This window comes from Schistocerca americana, chromosome 3 (genome assembly GCF_021461395.2).
Source record: "Schistocerca americana isolate TAMUIC-IGC-003095 chromosome 3, iqSchAmer2.1, whole genome shotgun sequence".
Classification (NCBI taxonomy): domain Eukaryota; kingdom Metazoa; phylum Arthropoda; class Insecta; order Orthoptera; family Acrididae; genus Schistocerca; species Schistocerca americana.
This window is the reverse complement of record NC_060121.1, coordinates 365,297,648-365,322,164: the sequence shown is the minus strand read 5'-3', so window position 1 is coordinate 365,322,164 and position 24,517 is coordinate 365,297,648. Positions and strand designations below refer to the sequence as shown.

The 24,517-nt window shown below is 38.8% G+C and overlaps 1 protein-coding gene across 1 annotated transcript in view; it reads right to left on the bottom strand.

The window, feature by feature from the left end:
* Positions 1–24,517, bottom strand: part of LOC124607087 (COP9 signalosome complex subunit 3) — a 136,370-nt gene that overhangs the window by 4,773 nt on the left and 107,080 nt on the right. The window contains exons 4-7 of the mRNA XM_047139276.1: positions 24,155–24,349; positions 23,843–23,994; positions 21,919–22,078; positions 21,713–21,826 (exon numbers count right to left, since the gene is read on the bottom strand). Coding sequence (XP_046995232.1) covers positions 21,713–21,826; positions 21,919–22,078; positions 23,843–23,994; positions 24,155–24,349 — 621 coding nt within the window. The remainder of the gene's footprint in view (positions 1–21,712; positions 21,827–21,918; positions 22,079–23,842; positions 23,995–24,154; positions 24,350–24,517) is intronic.

Genomic DNA, 24,517 nt, shown 5'->3' with positions numbered 1-24,517 from the left:
TGTAACTGCACGAGAATGTACTGGTCTTGTTACAATGAGCAGTTTGCAACTGTCCTGTTCCACCAGAGACAGGGCATCATTGAGCCCACTGTGGAGGAATGGGACAATATCCTGTACCTGGACAATCTGATAAGGAGTATGTCAATCCACATTCAAAAGTACGATATTGTTCTGGTGTAAAGTAAAGAACCGGCACGCCGGTCAGGAACGTTACAACAGAGAGGGCTGTGAAGATGTTAGCCAACTGCATGCGGACTGACCCCTCTCTATGACGACAACCCGATGACAGCACCCTTGACACGAAAAGGATGTTACTGCTGTGCTGCGTGGGCGTGGTCCAGTTGAAGACCAGCAGTGAGAAAGCAGGTTTCCTAGGCACCCCATATTCTACAAGTAGGCAGGATACAACACTGCAGTCTAGAACAGATTTTCATTTTGTTATTCCATTATACAACCGATGTTTGTCCAAATTCGCAACTGCAAATACATTTCATGTATGACATTCAAAAGTGTCTCCAATTATGAGGAAGGCCAACTGGTTCATAAACAATGTGTTATGTAAGATGACAGGGAGAAGAAACTGTACTGTTCGCGGCGGGATCTTTTGTAAGATTTTGTTTTTTTGACTGCATTTATCAAGTGGAAATGTGCTTATATTTTTTATGTTTGTTTTCTTATGACTTTACCTGAGCAAACAAACTCAGTTTTGTTTCCTATTATGACTAGTATTGACAATAAAGCAATATGTAACATTTATTTTGACCACTATATGATTCTGCACAAAGCAATATAAAGTCTCTAATGATTTTTATGTGTCTATGTTCTTTATTTTGAAACAACATGTCTGATGGAATATATCTAGCATATCTGTATCAAATAATACATAGAGCATTTTTTCAATGATAGATTTTTTTCCTGTACTTGTTGTGAATACATCATCATCATCTAACACTACAGCAGCAAATCTGTACTCCACAAGCCACTATACAGTCTGTGAGAGAAAATACACAGTGTACCAATATTTTACTTCCAAGATACTTGACTCAAGGATTGTGCATGAAAGAACAACTATTGATAAATTTCCATGTAAATTTCTCTAATTTTTTCCCTCACTGTCATCACATAAGATGCGTATGAGTGGAAATAAAGGCTGTGTCCACATATTTTGGACTGCATATATTCTGAATTTTAAGAGTAAGCTTTCCATTATGCATGTAGCATTTCACTCTATTTTGTTGATTCCACTAAGGAAATGTCCCAAACAGATGTACAGGGTGCAGCGGCGTTCATAGTAGGATATTAAAAACACACCAACAGGCAGTAACTGTAATTTATTTATTACCTCTTATTTCAATTAATAGTTAAAGGTATGCCATTTACTAATGCATAAGTCATTGTCCATTGCATGGATTAATTTTTGAATTTGACTCCTGTCAAATGATGCCCCATCTAGGCGGTGTTAGAAGCTTTCCATAACTCGGCATAATGTATTCCCTGGGACATTGCTGACGGCAGTTCTGATGTGATCCTTCAACTCAGGAATGGTGGCACAAAGTGTTCGGAACACTTCTTGCTTCAGGTAGCACCAAAGGAGAAAGTCTGCACATAAAAGGTCAGATGAGCAAAGCGGCCCGGATATGTCACCAAAACGGGAAATTACTCTACCGGGAAATGTATGTCGCAAGAAATCCATGCAAATGCTGGCTGTATGCAAAGTCGCTCTGTCTTTTTGAAACCATAATTGTTCCACATCCACATCGACCATACCTAATTGGGGAAGAACTAAGTCTTGCAGCATCCTTAGGTAACATTCACTGGTGACAGTTACAGCCATGCCGCTGTCATCCTCAAAGAAGTAAGGGCCAATAATTGCAAAGGAAGTAATTCCACAAAACACTGTGACACGAGAACTGTGCAAGGGCTTGATGTGCAGTTCATGCGGGTTTACATCACTCCAATAACACATATTCTGTTTATTCACTGAGCCACATAACTCAAAATGAGCTTCATCTGCCATCAGCATGGTTGCGAAGGAGATCACGCATGGTTGAGCAGAAGGTTTCATTAAAAAAAACCAATCACGAGGCCTAATTTCCTGAAAAATCTACAGCTTATATGGGTGAAAATAGATCTCTTCGTGCAACATTCTCCTGAATGAGCGATCGGACATATGCACAGTTTGCGCATGACGACGAGCAGATCTTTTTGGGCTACACGATAGTGCAGCACGATCGTTTTCCACAGCTTCTGGTGTCTGCACAGTTCTTTCACTTCTTCCCGGTTTGCCACTACAAACAGAACCTGTTGTTCGAAACACACGTATCCACTTCACAATGGTCCATCCATCTGGAACTTTCCCATGACATCCTAAGTTGAAATGTTGCCGAAATAGCCACTGGGTAGCAATAACAGAGTTGTTATTCTTGAAATAACTTTCAACAGCAAAGGCGCGATGCTGCGCTCTCCACCGCTCCATATCACTGTCACACTCGAAATGGCAGCTCATTAGTACGCTAATGCGGCACGAGCTTGCGCGCATTCCTGCAGTATGTCATTGTACTATGTAAGTCAAATTACGCTATGAATGCTGCTGCACCCTGTACAACACTCAAGTATCAATTAGACAAAGGCTTTGCAAGCAATGCAATTAATGAATCAATTATATTTTCTCAGGATTCTTCCAATGAACACCAGACAAGAATCAAACTGTCTTCCTTACAACTAGATTTGTGTAGCCACTACACCTCGAATTACTGCAAATGGGTAGTCTGCAGCATTTGACAGTTGTGACTGATTCCAGTGATTAGCTGCTCCTCACTAATTGCATAGGCAAATAATATTATGTCTTTTTGTCTTTTTATGTTCGTTACATTACATTCCTTTATATCGAGTGTCAGCTGCCTGTATTTGTGCAAAGTGTTGATCATGTACATATCTTCTTGTGTTTCATAACAATTTTGTAATTATACAACCTGCCACATATATCTGTGTTGCCTTTTCAGAGAGCTACTACCAGTATTTATCATTGTCCTACTACACTTATTTGGTATGCAACAAAAGACAATTTACTTTTGATGATACCTACCAATTGAGAATCAACAGTTAATTTTGTTTGTTAAGAAATCTTCAATCCAATGACTATTCTACCTGATAATGCTGTAAGAAAACATTTTGTTTCCAAAACAGCAGAACACTATTGAATTGAAGACTTTCCGGAAATTAAGAAACATGAATCACCTTGCACTCCACCCTCTACAGTCTTCTGGGTTCTAGATAGAAGGTGTTTGTACAATCTATACTGATTCTTACAGAAAAGATTTCTAAACGTAGTCATAATTTACATAACACATGTGCCATAATCTCGCAATTCCACCACAGTAATACCAGTGTGTCATTGTACACACCTGTATTCCAGCTTGTCTTAAAAACTGGAACAATCCACCTCTACTACACATTATGCACACTGCAACAAATGATGCCTGTCATCTGGGCTGCGAGGTCATAACTGGACCATTCAAGTGGCTATCAGAGGAGGTTGAAAAGACCAGCCACACTCAAAGAGCTTCAACAAAGCTCACAATCTGCAGCACTGTCCCCTTGTTTTGAGACAAGTGGAAGGCCTGAATCAGATACTTGGGACGGTTTAGTGACATGTTAGGCTGCTATTTCCTAGACTTGTGCCATAGGGTTGAGAATTTAAGGTCCCCCCTAAAGGGGTCAGATAGGCACTACACATCACAGGCTGCTACTCAGGTAGTTGATTTTTTTTTTTTATTTAGTAACTATTCATCCGTAGCAACAGGAGACCCTGAAGTATCAATGTAAGATCCAAAAAATGTCTCCCACAGGTGAGTGTATTAAAATTCCATTGATCAACTGCTGAACATTCACGATTAAGTGTCAGAGTTTGAAGCACACCTATAAAGCAGTGGAGCCCACATTATACTGGGTACAGAAAGCTGGTTAAAACCCAAAAGTGATAGCAGAAAGGTTTTTGGTGATAACTTAAATGTATATCCATAGGATAGGCTAATGTGATACAGAAGTGGTGTATTTGACATAGTAGACAAGAAATTCAAATCCAGTGAGATAGGAACTGAAGCTGTATGTGACACTGTTTGCACAAGACTCATTATCAAGGGCGGGAACAAACTTATAACTGGATCTTTTGACTCAGTGTAAGACTGACCCCAATAAGTAACTGAAAACTTTAGAGAAAACCTCATCTTACTGGTACACACATCCCCTAATATTTATACTGTCATCAGAGGAGACTTTAATTATTCAATGATCAATTGGTATAATTACAGTTTTGTAACTTATGAGTGTGTCTTCTCTGAAAAGTATCAAGAACAGGAAGTTTGGAAGCCTGCTTACGATGGAACTTTATAGGATCTAATAGCAACAAATATATTTGACTTCTTTGACCCCGAGGCACTTGTAACAACAATGATTGCCAAAGTGCAAGATTTATACACACATCAAAAGGCATTTTGCATCATCCCGGTTCCCAGAACTCTTGAAGATAGACATTGACTGTTCAGAGATGTCACTAAGCCCTCCTAAAGATGTAACAACCATGCATGAGCAGCGCCTATTCCACAGAGTGGTCCAACAACCGATCTGTTCCAGTCATTCCACCAGGAAGGAGGTACACGGCTCATGTTGTCTGTAGTTCAATCATGTCACACAGTTAGATTGTGTCTGCATTGTTACTGTGCCAGGAAGGGCTCTCAACAAGGGAAGTGTCTAGGATTGAACCAAAGCGATGTTGTTTGGACGTGGAGGAGATACAGAGAGACAGGAACTGTCGATGACAGCCTCGCTCAGGCCATCCAAGGGCTACTACTGCAGTGGATGACTGCTACCTACGGATTATGACTCGGAGGAACCCTGACAGCAACATCACCATGTTGAATAACACTATTTGTGCAGCCACAGGACATCGTGTTATAATTCAAACTGTGCGAAATAAGCTGCATGATGCACAACTTCATTCCCGACGTCCATCTTTGCAACCATGACACCATGCAGCGCAGTACAGATATACCCAACAACATGTCGAATGGACCGCTCAGGACTGGCATCACATTCTCTTCACCAATGAGTGTCACATATGCCTTCAACCAAACAAATGTCGGAGACGTGTTTTGAGGCAACCCAGTTAGGCTGAATGCCTTAGACACACTGTCCAGTGAGTGGAGCAAGGTGGAGGTCCCCTGCTGTTTTGGGGTGGGATTATGTGGGGTCAACATACGACACTGGTGGTCATGGAAGGCGCCTTAAAGGCTGTACGATATGTGAATGCCATCCTCCGACCGATAGTGCAACCATATTGGCAGGCATTCATCCTCATGCACGAAAATTCGCACCCCCCATCATGCACATCTTGTGAATGATTTCCTTCAGGATAACGACATCCCTTGACTAGAGTGACCAGCATGTTCTCCAGACATGAACCCTATCGAACACGCCTGGGATAGATTGGAAAGGGCTGTTTATGGACGACATGACCCACAAACCACTCTGAGGGATCTACACTGAATCGCCGCTGAGGAGTGGGACAATCTGGACCAACAGTACCTTGATGAACTTGTGGATAGTATGCCACAATGAATAAAGGCATGCATCAATGCAAGAGGACATGCTCCTGGGTATTAGAGGTACCGATGTGTACAGCAATCTGGAACACCACCTCTGAAGGTCTCGCTGTATGGTGGTACATTATGCAATGTGTGGTTTTCATGAGCAATAAAAAGGGTGGAAATGATGTTCATGTTGATATCTATTCTAATTTTCTGTACAGGTTCTGGAACTCTCGGAACCGAGGTGACGCAAAACTTTCTTTGATGCGTGTATGTTGAGCATGCGAGATAAAGAGGCAGTAAGGTCATATCTAAATGAGGAATTTGGAAACTTTTAGCTCTGAAGAGAAACCTGTGTCTCAAGTCTAAAAGAGTAGCTGACCGTGCACTGGACAGAAATGTACGCAGTAGAACATTTTGTGATGAGAGGGGCCCTATGTGGTATACAGTCTCTTGTGAAATAACTTCTAAGGAAATAGAGACTACTGCGTAATAGGTGTAAAACAAATTATGGGGCTACAGATAGAGAGATTCTGAATAAAACACATTTGGCTGTCAAGAAGGCAATGCATGAAGCCTTTAATGACTACCATAGAAGAATATTATCAAAGGATCTCTCACAGAACCCAAAGAAATTCTGGTCATTTTTAAAGTTATTGTCCAGATACTCATGGATGAGACAGGGACTGAAACTGAAGGTAGCAAAGCAAAAGCAGAAATGCTGAACTCAGTTTCTGAATGTTCCTTTTACAAAGGAAAATTAAAGAGCATCACCTTCACACCACTGCAGCAAAGATAAGTGAAATAGATAACAGTGTCAGCTGACATTGAGAAACAGCTCAAATCAATAAAATTGAATAAAGCTCCTGGCCCCAATGGAATCCCTATTAGATTCTATACTGAATTTGTGGCTTAGTTAGCACATCTTTTAACCATAATATACGATAGATCTCTTGAATTAAAAAAATGCACCCAGTAGTTGAAAGAGAACACACGTCACATCCACTTGCAAGAAGGGTAGCAGAAGTAATCCACCAAAATACTGTTCAATACCCTTGGCACCCATTTGCTGTAGGATTTTATAACATATTCTGAACTCAAACAGCGCTTTTCGCTTGCTGTGTTACAAGATAAGTAATTCAGCTAGTAATTAATTGTTTTTGCTGTCTATTCTATATTATTTACACGCTTTAGTGTCAGATAGACGTGATAAATTGAAAGTTTCAGTTTTTATTTGCGTCTCAATAAGATAAGCAAAGTTTCTGTTTAGGACAGTTCCGCGTATACGCAAACGTTTGTTTACATTCTTAACCGATGTTAAATACATGGGATTATCAATTAATTCAGGGCACAATACTCAGTATTTGCGATTATTAGTGTCACTTAGACTTGATACATTGAAGGTAGCAGTGTTTATATGTTTTATTAGGTTAATTTTCGCGTGTACGTAAACGTGTGTTTACATTATACATATGAGGGTTAATAAGTTTAAGATAGTGTTCAATACTTAGTATTCATGTTTATTAGTGTCATTTAGACATGATACATTGAAGGTAGCAGTTTTTATATGTTTCATTAGGAATAGTGATACTGACAGTGAATTCTAACCTCACTTGTATACGTTTGACTAGCGCAACCTGCGACCGTTAACATTTAAGCAAACGTAAAATACGTGGTAAATTAGTATTAGACTACAATATCTGAGTAAATCAGTGTTACAATACAACTTCTGAGCCCTTCTTACATATGGTTTAGTTAGCTGAAAGCTAAAACTCACCTCGCTGTCTGCTTAAATTCCCTAGCTTGTTGTGGGCTTTAGTGATCGTGTACTGTAAGCCCATCAGTTCCTATACAGTAGAGTTTGTATTTGTGTTTTACATTCTGAACTAAAGGTTTTGTTTTGTACCTGCATCTGTCAGTGTACAATACTCAGTATTTAACTTTATTAGTGTCCTTTAGACTCGGTACATTTATGGTAGCAGTTTTTATAGTTTTATTAGGTCACTTTCGCATGTACGTAAACGCTTGTTTACATTACAAATACGAGGGATAATCAGTAAGTGCAGCTAACTGTAGGTCACTGTTTAATTCATTAATAATATTCACTAGATAGCCCATAGTAGTTTACTGTAGGGCACTGTCTTATTCCTTAGTATTCACTAAATAGCTCCTAGCAGGAAAATAAGCACCAGATCTAGCTTCCACCATAAATTTTTATTTTCATTATTAAGTGTCCTTTCTGCCAACTATAGTGTAGCTGTTAATCTTGTGTGGCAGTAGGTTTCCTAAGTTTTTTTTTTTGTAGTAAATCAGTTATTAGCTAGATGGATAGGGACTGTGTCTGTTGTGTGCAGATGCAGAAGTTTGTCACAGTCCAAACGCAGCTGGAAGCTTTGTTGGCCACAGTCAACAAACTCCAGTGTGCCACCTTGCGGTGTGGTGGGGAAGGGGTGCCTGGGGCAGCCTCTGCTGTACTAGATGTGCAGGGGGCAGGGAGATGTCACAGCTTTTTGTCATTGGGCCGACCTCAGGTGTGACTGAGCAGGCTGGCCCACTCCCACCTCAGTGTGGCTGGTAAACTGTGTTGAGGTCTCGAGCCTCAAGGCAAATGCTGCATGGGGGATACAGGCTCCTGCCAATCCCATGCACTTTGCTAATAGATTCAGTGTGCTATCTGATGCTGGGAGGGAGGCTGAGCTGGATCAGAATGCACCTTCTGACAGGATAGTGGCCGCTCCTTCAGCAAGGTCCGGACAGGCACGTGGGGGTAGGGGTTTGTTAGTTATTGGGAGCTCCAATGTTAGGCGGGTCATGGAGCCCCTCAGAACATAGCGGCTAGGGCGGGGAAGAAGTCCAACATTCACTCCATGTGGTGCTTGCCGGGGGGGCCTTGTCCGGGATGTGGAAGAGGCTCTTCCGGCGGTTATCGAGCGTGTGGGGTGCAGCCAGCTGCAGATTGTTGCACATGTCAGCACCAACGATGCCTGTCGTCGGGGTTCCGAGAAAATCCTTGGGTCCTTTCGGTGGCTGGCTAAATTGGCAAAGGCGGCCTCCATCCCTTGAGGAGTGGAAGCCAAGCTTACGATCTGCAGCACTGTATCCAGGGCAGACTGGGGTCCTGTGGTTTGGAGTCGAGTGGAGAAGCTAAACCAGAGGCTACATTGACTCTGTGACGAAAGTGGTTGTAGATTCCTCGACCTACGCTGTGGGGTGGAAGGTTGTAGGACCCCCCTCGATAGATTAGGGGTGCCTACACACAGGAAGCAGCTACATGGGCAGCACAGTACTTGTGGTTTTTTTTTAGATTAGGTTTCCCCACGGGAAACAAATCGTTGGCCTGAAAAATTACCAGTTCATGACACTGATGTGGGTGTGCCAACTGTAAAAATTGTTAGTTTGTCTAAACAGGTCATTACAAATGATTTAAATGTGCTAAATCTCATGTTAGTAAATTGTTGAAGTGTTTGTAGCAAGATCCCTGAGTTAGTCTCCGAAATAAACAGTAGTAATGCCAATATCGTATTAGGTATCGAAAGCTGGTTGAAACCAGACATAAAAAGCAGTGAAATTTTGAACTCGGATTGGACAATGTTTAGGAAGGATAGGACTGATGCTATGGGAGGTGGTGTATTCATTGCAGTTAAAAACTGTTTAAACACAGTTGAGATTGATACTAGGTCAATCAGACAAGGATTGACCATTGTATAAGGATGTTTTTGTAGACCACCAGCATCCACAACAAATGTCGCAGAACGTTTCAGGGAAAGTCTTGAGTACATAGGAAGTAAATATCCAAATTATCCAATAGTTATAGGTGGAGAATTTAATCTGGCATCCATTGACTGGGAAAATTACACGTTTACCACAGGGGCCAGAAGCAAAGATTCGTGTGAAGTTATTCAAGTTCACTCTCAACATACAACACTGAGCAATTGGTTAGAAAACCAACTCGAGTTGGGAACATATTAGATATTTTGGCGACAAACAGACCTGATCTTTTTGTGGATGTTAATCTAGAAGAAGGTATTAGCGACCATAATGTCATTGTGGCTTCTATGTCAGTGGAAGTTACAAAAAAACCATAGAAACAGCATAGAGTTTTCTTGTTTGGGACAGCAAATACAAGTGTCATTAATGAATATCTTCATAGTTAGCTCCAAGCATTCACTGCGGGACACAAAGATATTGAGCATCTTTGGTCGGAATTTAAAGGTATTGCCCACCATGTGCTACTAGAGAAGTATGAGCCTAGCAAAAATATAGGGGAGGGAAAGGATGCACCTTGGTACAACAAACATATTAGGAAGTTGCTGAGGAAGCAGAGAATTCTGCACAGTCGTTTTAAACGTAGTCACTGCCCTGCTGACAAACAGAAATTATGCGAAATGAAAGCAGCTGTCAGAAGGACAATGAGAGATTCTTTTAATGAATTTGAATGCAATATTTTATCTGCAGATTCTAAAAATAGCCGCAAAAATTTTGGTCGTACGTAAAATCTATGAATGTTACAAATAATTCAATACCTTCTCTTACTGCCAGTATGGGTAATGTAACTGATGATGATAAACAGAAGGCTGAAATCCTAAACCTAACTTTCAAAAACTCGTTTATGGTAGAGGACTGCAGCACCATTCCCCCTTTCAATTATCAAACAAACACAAGGATGGCTGACATAGTGTTTAGCGTATATGGGATTGTAAAACAGTTGAGATCCTTAGATGCCAGGAAGGCATCTGGCCCAGACGGTATCCCCCTAAGATTTTATGTTGACTATGCTACAAATGTAGCACCATTCTTATCCATTATCTACCAGAGATCATTGGAACAGCGGAAAGCTCCATGGGACTGGAAGAAGGTCCAGGTCATAGCAATCTACAAAAAGGGTAGAAAATCGGATGCACATAATTACCGGCCAATTTCACTGATATCAATTGTTTGTAGAACCATGGAACATATTTTGGGTTTAGACACAATGATCTTCCTAGGCTCTGAGAAGCTCATTTGCAGAAACCAGCACGGTTTTAGGAAACAGCGGTCATGAGAGACACAGCTGGCCCTCTTTGTGCATGATATACAACAGGCTCTAGATACCGGCTCCCAGGTTGATGCCATATTTCTTGACTTTCGAAAGGCGTTCGACTCAGCTCTGCACTGTCACTTGCTCCAAAAAGTGCGCACTTCGGTCTATCTGATGACATATGTGGTTGATAGAAAGCTTTCTAACAGACAGAGAGCAGTATGTCTGAACGGGGTGACTTCAACAGAAACAAGCGAAACTTCAGGTGTGCCCCAGGGCAGCGTAATAGGTCCACTGCTTTTTGCGATTTACAAAAACAATCTGGTTGATGGTATTGACAGCGGCATTAGACTGTTTGCCAATGATGCTGTAGTCTACAGGAAAGTAGTATCACACGAAAGTTGTGAACAAATCAATGAGGATTTGCAGAAAATAAATGGGTGGTGTAATGACTGGCAGTTATCACTCAATATTAGTAAGTGTAACCTACTGCGTATAACAAGGCAAAAATCCGCATTACTGAACGAGTACAAAATAAATGAACAGTCTTTGGAAGCGGTATCATCCGTCAAGTATCTGGGTGTGACTATTTGAAATGATCTCAAATGGAATGATCAGATTACACAATTAACGGGCAAGGCGAACTCTAGATTGCGGTTTATTGGTGGAATTCTGAAGCGATGCAGTCCTTCAACAAAGAAAATAGCTTACAATACGTTAGTTCATACAGTCTTAGAGTATTCTTCATTTATATGGAACCCTTACCAGTTGGGTCTGATTCAAGAGATTGGGAAGTCCAAAGAAGAGCAGCAAGATTCATGACTGGTACATTTAGCCATCGCGAGAACATTACAAATCTCATAGAAAGTTTGAAGTGGGACACACTTGCAGATAGACGGCACACTAAACGAAAGGTGCTGCTCACTAAATTCTGAAATTCAATCTTCACTGAGGATGTTGAGCATATATTATTACCACCATGTTTCAAATTGCACAATAATCACCATTCAAAGATAAGGGAAATTATAGCTCATACTAAGGCATTCAAACAGTCGTTTTTCCCTCGCATGATCCACGAGTGGAACAGAGGGGAGAGGGGGTGGGGGAATACAACTTTGGTGCGAATTGTGCCACCCACCGCTTGGTGGCTAGTAGAGTATGTATGTAGATGTAGATGTAGAATGAGATATTACAAACAGAATGACTTCCTCCTTGTCATCTGACATGGATTTCAGAAACATTGACCATGTTAAACCCAATACATTGAGAATGCCTGTGGATCTAGTACACATACTTACACTTATTATTGAAACTATCTCATGAAATTTGTGACTGAATTTAGGATTTCTTAGTAGGGAGGATGCACCATTTGGTCTTCGATGGAGAGTCACTGAGTGTGGAAGTAACTTTAGGAATGCTACAGGTGAGTGAGTGCTGTTTATGTTGCATACTAATGAGCTTGCAAACAATAACAACCTCAGACTTTCCGCACTTGATGCATTTATCTAAAATGAAACAGTTGTTTGAAAAAAGCTGCACAAATATTCAATCAGATATTGATAATATTTTAAAGCAGTGCAAAGACTGGCAACTTACTGTAAATGTTCAGAAATGTAAAATTGTTAACTTCACAAAATGAAAAACACATAGTATCCAATGAGTGCAATATCATAAGTCACAAATGGAATTGGTCAACTTATACAAATACCTGGGTCTAAAAATTTGTAGGGATATGAAATGGAATGATACCACAGGCTTACTTGTAGGTAAACTAGATGGAAGATATCAGTTTATAAGTAGAATAGTACGGAAATACAATCACTCTACATAGGAGATATATTTGAGAGCATTCCACAACATTATAGAATGTTCCACAATGATCTGGGATGTTCTGAAATCTTTGGGAATAGTCTGGAACATCCAGGAAGACTCCAGAATGTTCAGGAACATCCCATATCATTGTGGACGTTACAGAGCACTTCAGAATGTTTTGAAGTGTTCTGGAAGATTGTGGACCATTTAAAGCCTTTTTGGTACGTTCTGGAATTCACCACTGGTGGGGCTATGCATTCGTATTCATGGGCTCGAATGTCAGTTTCTTATCAGTGACAAAGTTAGGAACCGAAAAAAGTAGTGCAGTGGGTAAACACAAACAGTGAAGTGTGATTAGACAAAATGATACAGTGTTTGAATATAAATTGAAAATAAAGTGTTTAAAGTCTACTTAAAATATTTGTTAACAAAAAGGTTATCTGATTTATATTTTAGATAATTCTGATATGAAAACGAGGAGATCTTACCAGTTCTGAAGCAAAAACATTGAAAACAAAAAGAACAGTGAAAAAAATGAAACAGCCAAAGAGTGCAAAGCATGTTTCAGTTTCCAATGGTTGAGAATGAGCACTGTGAGAAGCAGAGAAACTGCAGAACAATGAAATGAATGGACTGAAGCATCAAGAATTGCAACACCATCTTATAATAAATGACATCAAACTCAAACTAGCCATGAAAATATCACCCAATGAAAAGCGAGGATGAAAAAAAGGAAACAGTACAACCTAACAAATGAAGCACCCCCTATGGCCTGACAAAAGAATGTAACAAACACAAACACACTGTAATCAGAAAAACGGATAACATCTGCTAATTTTGCAACGAGAAAAAATTCAGTAGAGAATTCTGTTGCATGAATGGAAAAATTCGATTACCACCACCAGAAACACCTCTGCAGATTTTTACATTACATGACCGGGGAAACTCCAGAATCAAAACACTTTCTTCAAAAGATAAAAGTGTACAATGCCTACTTCCAAGTGATTGCTTTCAGAGTCATATCAATCATCAATAACAGAGATAAAACCCAATGTTTTTTTTCCATCCAATGACAAATCTGTCACATGGGATCATTACTACCACTACCCAATGAAGACCATAAATTTCTCCTGGTATATTTCATCAGAAATGAAGAAACAGGAATTGGTCAACAATGAACAAATATCACTGGATTGAGACGAGTAGTAGTGTGAGATGAACAGAGGATCTTATAGAAATACAATCAGCTGATTCACATATTCTAAACAGCACTAGACTGAATGATTTCTGATGACTATAAAATTATAATTCGAGCCAAAAAAAGACCACAAGGAGAACACGAAAGCTGATTTAACGCACTCAGATAGATTAAGTCATCATCATAATTGTGGACAATGAAAACACAAGAGATGACATAACTGTACAACGAAGAAGAGAAGGACTACAATGCAATGCGGAGACACACTGTTCTTATGATGCCCTCTGATATCCATTAATATTTCTGCACAGAGGGGACAGATATCACTGTAATGTGAAACAAATCCAACCCTAAGCAGGTGTAGAAACAAATGAAGAAGTCACTTCCTAGGGATTCTATGCTCACTGCTTGATGATGAGAGACACTGAAACATTCTCAACACTTGCTGTTTATTCCAACAATTCCCGGTCTATACAAGAAATGGAACGGATGCTTTACATAAGACTGAATCAAAAGAAACTGCACACAGAAGGATACATTAACCTTCAAGGCGCAATCATAAGCGACACAAACACCGATGACATTGGAACTATGGTAACCTTATCCTCATTGTACATAGGAAGTCTGAGACACATGCACGAACACACTCAAGATGCCATGACATACATAAGAAAATATGGACAATCTGACTTCTTCATAACATTCACATGCAACTAGTCGTGACCAGAAATCAAAGAATAAGTAAGATATGGACAAGCCCCCACGCACGATATGACATAATAGCCCGAGTTTTCTGACAAAAACAAATGAGAGCTACTGAAGTCATCATAAAATACCACATCTTTGGAACCGTTAGATGCTGGTTGTACACAACTGTATGGCAAAAATGAGGAGTGCCTCACTGATACAATCTCATATGGCTACATGCTACACGATAGAATTCATTCCACGGATATTGACAAAATCATCCAAGCTGAATTCCCCAATCCACAAGAAGATCTGGAACTGTACAACACAATAGTGAAAAACATGATTCACGGACCATGCGGGCCATTAAACTTCAATTCACCCTGTATGAGTGATGGAAAATGTACTAATAAATACCCAAAACTATACTTGGACACCACACAAACCAGAGTTGATGGCTATCCCAAACACAGAAAACGATCACCCAAACACAGTGGCTTCACAGCAAAAATACAAATATGAAGCAGGGACAAACTGGAAATAGGTAATCAGTGGTTAGTACTATACAACACACTACTTTCCAAAATGTTTCAAGCACACACAAACATAGAATACTGCAATTCTCTGAAATCCATCAAATATGTCTGTAGCTATATGAACCAAGGTACTGATATGGCAATATCTCAAACAGCCAAAGACAGCGAACAAGTAAACAGAAATGACGAGACCCTCATGTCACAAATTGGAAGATACACAAACAGTAACGAAGCAGCATGGCAGATTTCGCCTCCCCCATAGCACAAAAGCAAACCAACTGTGCAACATCTAGCAGTATATTTGGAAAATGGACAGAGGATTTGCTTTACAAAAAACACTGTCAGAAACACCACAAGTGAACCACCTCAGAACACAATATTAACAGCTTTTTACCAACTGTGCCAAATGTATCCATTCACAAAAACATTACTATTTGTTGACCTCCATACCTATTATACATGGAACACAACAAGGAATTCCAGATCATTCAGGAATCATGAAAATAGGCACTCTACGCTGAGTATACACCATATGCCAAATTTTTCTATCTCCGGATGTTGCTACACGAAATAACGGGATCAACAGGTTTCACAGATCTCAAGACTGTTGATGGGCCTACAGAGAAGCATGCCAACGCTTACTGTAAAATGACAACCACTGGGAATTAATAATACAAGAAGCCTCACTCACAGCCTCAGCTAAACAAATGAGAGACTTATTCGCCATAATTCTAGCAACATGTAACCCATAGACTGCAAAATAGCAATGGGACTCCTTCAAAGAGAGTGCAAGTGATGACATACTGCACCAAATCCGACAAGCTCATCCTGAACTGACCATCGAATTCAACAATGGCATCTTCAATGAAAAACTCGTTTATAATTGGCAACCAATGCTGTACAATCGCAATAAAGTCATGAGATGTTCAACTGACTCTTTTACTAGAACATGGTACGCGTTTCAGGATTACACCCATGTTCAGACATCACAAATTTCAACTTCTTCCAAACCAACCAGGCAGAGCTTCAAGACTGCTTGTGTGGTAGTTATAGTCATATGTTATTTGACACTCTCTTTGAGTTGTCAAGGCTGTACGCCTGGTTGGTTACGAAGGAGTTGAAGTTTGTGAGGTCTGAGGTTGGGTGTAATCCCAAAACGCATAATGTTCTAATAAAAGAGTCAATTGAACATCTTATGACTTTATTGCGATTGTACAGCATTGGTTGCCAATTATTAACATCTAAATGATCGCAGGCCTCACACAGGATTTTATGTCCTGTATATCAAACACTCATTTGCCTAGAAGATAAATATTTAGCAATAAACAACCAGATCTTACTACAACTTGGGATGCAGGCACCATGAAACGATTCTATCAGTGTATTAAACTACAAAAATACAAAAGAAAAAAGCTACAACATGAATGAACTACTTCAATACATTGCTCACAACAAACCACTCCTCAATGACAATCAAAAGTAAATTTACAATGTTATCATGGACCAAATTGACAACAAAACTGGCAGAATTATTTGCTTGGAAGCATCAGGCGGTATCAGGAAAACATTTCTAATAAATCTATTGCTGGTGGTAATACGTTCTAAACAACACATTCCACTTGTACTGGCATCATCTGGTATTACAGCCACACTTATGAAAGGATGATGAACTGTCCATTCTGCCCTGCAACTGCCATTGAATGCAGTTGAAGAACAATTCCTGGTACGTAATCTCAAGAGCACCTGGACGGTGTGAACTTCTAAAGCACACTAAAATTATCTTCTGGGATGAATGCAGAATGGCACACAAAAAAATCACTTGAAGTTGTGGACAAGACATTACAAGACTTGCGAGGAAACTCTGAAGTGATGGAATTCCTTAGGGAATTTTCGACAAACACTTCCAGTAATCCACAAGTCAACACCAGCAGACCAGATCAATGCGTGCTTTAAAAAATCACATCTCTGGCCACACATACAAACACAGCGACCAACAAAAACTGTAAGAGTTGAACTATTGAAAGACAAAACAACAGCACATTTTGTTCAATAACTTTTACAAATAGGCAAAGGCACATATCCTACTGACCAGACGTCTGACCTCATTAAGCACAACAGTGATTTCTGCAATATAGCCACTGCTGAGAATGAACTCATTGGCCAATTTATCTAAACATTGTTCACAACTATACCAATCTGGACTGGCTATTTGAAAGGGCAATTTTGGCAACTAAAAAAATACTATCAATGATAACAACTTTAATATTCAAAAGAAAATTCCCAGTGAAGAGAGAACGTACAAATTGATCAAGACAATGGTAAATGTTGAAGAAAGTGTGAACTTCCCTAAAGAATTTCTAAACTCTTTGCAAGTACCAGGAATGCCATTACACTGTCTTTGACTTGAAATTAGATCTCCGATCATACTACTCAGAAATCTCAACTCACCAAAACTATGTAATGGAACAAGGATGATTGTCAAACAGCTATTGAATAATATCATCAAAGCTGAACTTATGACTGGAAAGTACAAAGGACACACACTATTTATCCCCAGAATTTTGGACTGTATTATAAGTAAAAATGTGATACACAACAGAATCAACTTCAAACTCAAACCAACTTGTCAACTGCTTCTACTTCACATATTTTCTTAAAAATGTGTATAGTGTGTGTATGTGGATGTGTTTGACTACAGTTAAATGTAAACCACTGTTCATAAAGAAGAATTACAAGTAGTAAAGACCGATGCAAAAGATCATCATAACAATTGTCAGTATATTGTCATATTTTTCGCTGTCAATGGGTGTTATGAGAGTAAAATAACTCATTCGATATTACAGTGAGAGACGGCATTTATGATCCATTGAACAAACAAAAATTAACAATCTTCTCCAAATAATTAGAGGGAATGCTGACTGATAATGTCAAAAACCATCAATATCTCATTAGGTAACCCTCCCTGTCATTTTAAGGCACTTTCCAATTTGTGCCTTGAAACTGACACAGGTTTACATTTGAAATATTGGAGTTTTTGACGAATTTATCCGGCTGCATTCTCACGAATAATTAAGAGCATACAACATGGTGGGAAAAGCTTAACTTCTCTCTGAGCAATATGCTGAACATTATATCCTGCGTGCTTCATAAGATACAAATTTCTAATCAATAAATGCTAGGAAGTTCTCATATACTATGTATGCAATTGATATGTTGACAAACATCTTGTTTAAACCACAGGCCTTTAAAACCAAGAAATATTAGTACTTTACTTTGTTCCAAAGTCTATATCATTAATACCATTGTCATTGCTATCTCAGTCCATGTCCGAGCCATCTGATTGTAAATTTAGGATGATATGTTTGAGACTCATACCCATCTTTACCTCCCTATCACAGAAGCTTTTCAGTGCGTCACACACAGTGTGCCTACATTGAAGCTGGATGTTGTCTATTGCTTCATGCACAAGGGTTTCAGTGTCTGTTATCTTGAATGCCCCTTTTTTTTTTTTTTTTTTTTGCAGTAGTACATATCCCTTAACCTGTACCAAAATTAATTCTGCTGAATTATACTGACAGTGATATGTTGGTAAACGCAAAACCGTGAGACCACATGCAACTGCAAGAAAGTCAAACTTGCATTATTTCGCATTTCTCATGTAAATTAATGAGTGACAGGAGTCTAGCATGAGTCTGGCTTACATTGTGCAGAATATTTTTAATTTTTAAACTAGAGCACAATATCTGCATTCCTAGTGTTTGTACTTGGTGTTTCCTATGTAACACTTGAATTATAACTGGCATGATCATTTTTGAATGGTAGTCATTGCTGTTTTTTCTTGAACCAAAATACAAGTTTAGTCTCAGGAACAAAACCACAAGAACTGCCAGCATGCGGAATAATAACCCTAGAATCTTTTCCTATGGGAGCCTTGAAACCAACAGTACACTCACTCATTTCCCGCAGCTATTCACGAAATGATTCTGATTCACCCATGTTTCATCAAGGTAATATACTGCTGAACTACCTCTTCTCTTGCATCATGCATGTTTATAAGGGATATGGTATGTGCTGCACCTACGTCACTTCTTGCATTTAAAAACTCTCTTCTTAATTCTTTTAGAATTCTATGCAATGACAAGGTGCTACCTTTGAAGACGGATTTCTCATGCATAATTGTAACATGTTTCTGTGATGTTGGGTATTCACTACCTATATCCATTTCAAACACGGAGTGCTTTAAAATATCGTTGTCCAAACCACCCATTTGTGCTAAAGGTTTCTTGTGATTTCAATGCTTTCCAGACGACACAACAGTAAGTTTTCCTGAGGATTCTATGGCTCTTACACTTTTGTTTATTATTCTCTGTACAGTTGTTATCTTGTCAATGCATGCTTCTGCAGTTTGTTCTCATATCTTCAAAATGCCAATGATATGAGTCTCGCTTATATACACACATTTGAAGATGTTATAAATGTGGTAAATAAACCTCGTTGCCTGCTTATGAAGCACTTCAACTTTATTGCCGCCACCTGACGCATTTGTTTGGAAATTGCACTAAAACATTTACAGATACACATGCACAGCTATATTGCTACAAAAAAGTAACATCTACATCTGAATGAATAATTTAGTCACTCTGTGAATGAAACTTCACTGTTGTGAAGTATGGTGATAGCACAGCATGAGGGACGTGGTTGTTGCAGTCTGATTGTAACTTGTGGATAGCTGTTCGGATAGAGAACTAACCTTACTGGCTGCTAACAGTTAATGGAGGTGGATGTGCAGAACGACTGAAAATTTTTCTGACTTCCTACATGGCCCAAATTGTAGTGAGGTCATGAGTACTGCAATTGTGATACTTGTCTCTGTTTGTATAAAACGATCTTCAGCAAACTTCGAATGTAGAGCATATTTCCAATGGAGTCATTAATTTATGAGCCATCAGCATGCCAATGGATTTATTTGTGATGCTCTCTTTAAAACTACTCCAAAATTTTTTATGTAATTGGGTACCAGTCATGAAAAGAATACCAGTTGTTACTTTGGCCAGGAATAATTTTATTGATTACAGTGTGTTAAAAGTCACAATAGCCTCATAATCTTCCTGTATAGCCTCTGAGTATCTAAGTGCACCGCTACTATGGTGGAAGAGTCATAGTGACTCACAAATGCCCAGTTAAGCATTTTATAGTCACATGAGCCACTGGATCAGTTTTCTTTGATTTTTCATTTGATATCATTTAAAAAGAAAATCAACACAGACGTACTGTTATCATGGGTGAGTTGGAGACTAAATGAGCTTCAACCAACACTGCTTCAACACACTCATCACTTCATACTGACATTTGTTAAAGTTGGCAAAGTAGCTATCTGTAGCAGATTCTTAACAATCAATACTGTAATTAATGAAGCATAAGAGTGGTGCAGGCATTCCCTATCCACATCCCATCCTAGCTCTGGTTAGTTGCCTCATACTTGTGAGCAATGTGCTTTATGTGCACTTTCCAGGTTAATTTTTGTTTCATGGGGAGTTATATATATAGGACAATTAAATCCATGGGGAATAGCCATTGAGATGTATAGTTACTTCAATAAGAGTTGTTTTGGGCCTAGAAAAGTATCTGGTTGCCTTCTAGAGAAATACTCTTCATGCAAATACATGCATCTGTGATTCTCCATGCTTTCCTGGTGGATCACATAAGGTAAATTTCACAATATTTCCTCAAGACAACTCCTTGATATTGTCAGACTGTTGCTGTAAGTTACTACTGGAAAGTAGTAAATGCAAATACAATAGTTTACGTATTGCAGAACTTTTACCTTCTACGGCAATATGTTATGTAGGCCATTAGTATAAGTACAAAAGGGCCATTAAAATCTAACTTTGGGGCAATCTCATATTCTTAGTTCTTGGTCATATTGCACATCATTCTATGACAAGGAGTAGTCAAAGAGAGTGAGAAAATTACAGGCACTTAGCATATTACATGTCTATATTTTTATAGCTAGCACTGGTAGTGAAGCATTATTGTATGCACTGCTTAGACACAGAAATATTGTTAAAAGGTAGGTCTTTCTATGGAAGGAGGTTTATATGTCACTGATTAGATGAACAAGATCATCATCTTTTCTTGCAAAAAAAGACTGATTACTAAGGAAAAGGTCACAATATTCAAACCACTACTCTAACCTGTATTGAATCATCTGCTCCATTATCTTGCGGAGACACTGTAGTTGTGTTACTGGCCAATAAGATGCCACTGAAACAGCTTGCTCCTTAGCATGGGTATTATCCTGCTTCCTCTTGAAAGCTTAGTATTTTAATGTTCAGTCCACTTTCTATATAAAATATATAATAAATAGCGCCAAACTAGCCGATTTTGAAGTTCACCTTTCAAATTCCTCCCTCAGTTTCTGTTTCAATCATTCTTCTTTAACCATTCTCAATCAACAGTCTTTTGCGAGTCATCAATACTAGTGTCAGACTGTTGTTTGTTGTGCAACTTTTTTTGTCTTTCTTTCAACCAGACAAATAAAGAATCCCAAATCCCAAAAGATTATGATTCCTTTACATTTTACACAATTCTATTGGACCATAACCATCTCCAATATAAGTAAGTAAAGCATATACATCTACATTTACACAATCTGAACTATTATAACAACCAGTTAATGAATCATTAAGGAATTTTGCACTTTTCCTGTCTATTCTTAATTATAAAAACACAATAAATAGTATATGTACATTCATGAAAAGTGGAATTAATCCGCATGAATGAAGTACTGAAATAACATATAATCAATAGAAAAATTATATTTTATTTATGTTAACTCATTTCCAAGCATCTGAAAACAGTTTTGGTTGTAACATACCTCTTCTTCCAGGCGACGCAGCATAGTGGGACTATTGTATTTCTCAGGGTCATCATGAAAAATAACCATGCCATCTTTCTGGTTTATTGTAGCAAATATATCACCATCTTCTATCTTTAAGAGAAATCAAAGAATTAGGTAAATCACATAATATTTACTCAACCATCAATTTTTACTCAGATTCATTCTCATGTTAAAAGCTTTACCATGTTCAGTATGTATTTTTCTGCTTCTGCTGGACCTTTGAGCTGAACACGACTAGCTACATCTGACAAAGACAATGTTAAAAAGGTTTTGGTCAGCCTTTGAATATTCTTCTTGTACAGAGATGCTAAAACCTGCTTTACAAGACCTGCATTGCTATCTCTGTGAACAGCAAAATACAATTCAATTAAATTTAATGATAGAAACAAAATTATATGTTAACCAATGAATAAAACAAAGCTAATATTGTATGTTGCTCATGCAACGGATGTGGAACATATGCATATATCAGGCAATGCAAAAACATATTAAATCAGAATAAATGCAATGTTTGGTTGTTAACTGCATGTGCACCTCAGTGACACTTGTGGGAAAAGATGAAATATGTCACACCTCCATCACTAGCGGTCATCATGAAACATCAATGGCTCTTTGACACACCCTTTTTCAGCCTTTCCTCTCTTTGTTTCCATTCTGCTCTAATCTATTTGTAATTTATCAGTAATTTCTCTTTCTTAACTACACAACATTACTAAAATGTGCACTGTAACTTGGCATTTCTAGCAGAGAGTGTTGAGAGTGACAGAAACGTGTTCCACTCTCCACACACTACTCAATGGAACTGAGTGGAGAGGAGAGAAGAATACTTGCCTTGCTTCTCTCTTAGTGCAGGTAGTATACATCTGTGTTTTGTGGTTCTATAAAAACAAAACGGACATACTGAGGTAACAAGCAATCAAATGTATTGCGTAAGTAGAACTGAAATTGCCGTATACATTAATGTGTTCAAAAATGACATTTCCGTAACTATATTTATTGCTGCATCTTACATATCAGTGAAATGAAACAGCATTCAACAATAACTATTACAGTATAATGCTACCACACAGAATATTGTTTGACAGTGACTGTAGTGGCCAGAAACAAGTCAATCTCTGTCCAAGTCATATGACTTATACCATTTCCTTTGTTCCCACCACCTGCCACTAAAAATGCTAAGTTACAGTAGGCACCCAGAACCCTCTAGGGATTGGGTTTTGCTCTTAGTTTGTAAAGTTCCCTCTTCTTACTCCTCCTCATTTCACTCTACACTTTCCTCCCACACTTATGACTTCCATCCATCTTATTTCCAGTTGCAAAAAATTACACAACAATGTCAAAAATAATAACAATTCCATGGCAGCACAAAAATTGGATGTTATTTTCATAAAAAGACTTAACTTTTAAAAAATAAAAAAATAAAAAAAGTACATAATTTGAACATTAAGGAAAATTCAGCTGAGCGTTTAAGATTCATTATTTATTTTAACTTTTCTTAAAGCTGTAAACTGAATTTGGACAGATTACTACTCGTCACATACAGGAGGTGCTGACTGGCAGACAGGCAAATTAAAAGTAGGCTAGCTATCAGATACAATTCTCCTCCAAATTTAGAAACACACATACATTCATACACACACAGGGCAACTGTTGTTTCCAGTCACTGAGGCCCAAATGAAGTGAGTAGTGATCCCCATTGGGGTGGAGGAAGCTGCAATAGTGTTGCCTTTGGGCACATGCAGGGATGTGGTGGGCTTCTAGGTGCAGCAGCATGAAGCTGTGACGGAGGGAGGGGAGGGGGAGGAGAACAGATCCACAGAAGGGGTAAGGACTATGCATATACAGTGGCAGATGGGGGGTGGGGGGACAGGAGGCAAGATGCCACAGTGGAAGCAGGGGAGGGCACACAGGTAGATGAACAACAGAAATTAGTGAAGGACGAGGTCCAGGGGGTTACAAGAATCAAGGACATGCTGCAAGGAGTGTTACCGCTCGCACAATGCAGAAAAGATGAATGCACCCTCTTCTTCTTCTTTCTTTCTTTTACAATATTCCACTCTCCACTATTTACATCTTATCAAATTTATGAAAATGTACAATTTTCACCTGGCAAATGTCTCCTGATATTTACTGATTGTCACTTTCAGATCATCCGAGTTGTTGGTGCTATAAGATGATGCTAAATCATGATAAGCTTGGCTCAGAGGCTTTATGAATCTTCCCACAACTTGTGATGTATACTTTGGTATATTCTGGACCTGGAAAGTTTTAGAGTACAAGGTACAACATGCATGTACAGATTTACTTGAATCATAATTATAATTCTTGGTTGAAAACAGAAATACTTTTACTTGCAGCTTAGCAAATTCGACCGACTATGACCTGGTTTCAATATATATATGCAATGAATATACTTACCTTGCCATGTAGTATAAGTGATACAAGGATATATTTCTTGTAAGCCTCCAACATTACATGTGACACTGCCATAGCTGGGGTGGTAATGGCTACTTCAAAGAAATATAGAGCCCTATCATAGTTTTTAAGTGCTGCATAGATCATTCCACCATAGTAATAATACAGAAGGAAATACTTAGCATCAAACTGTCCACCCTGAAAATAGATAACAGTCACACAGTAATGGCAGAGTACAGACTCACAAACCAAAATCTGACATCCACTGTAAAATAATAAGATCTATGAGTATTTCATTATTCTAAAATTATATTTCTAGGAAAACCACAAATAAAAATATCTAAGTTCTCTAGATTATCCATTACC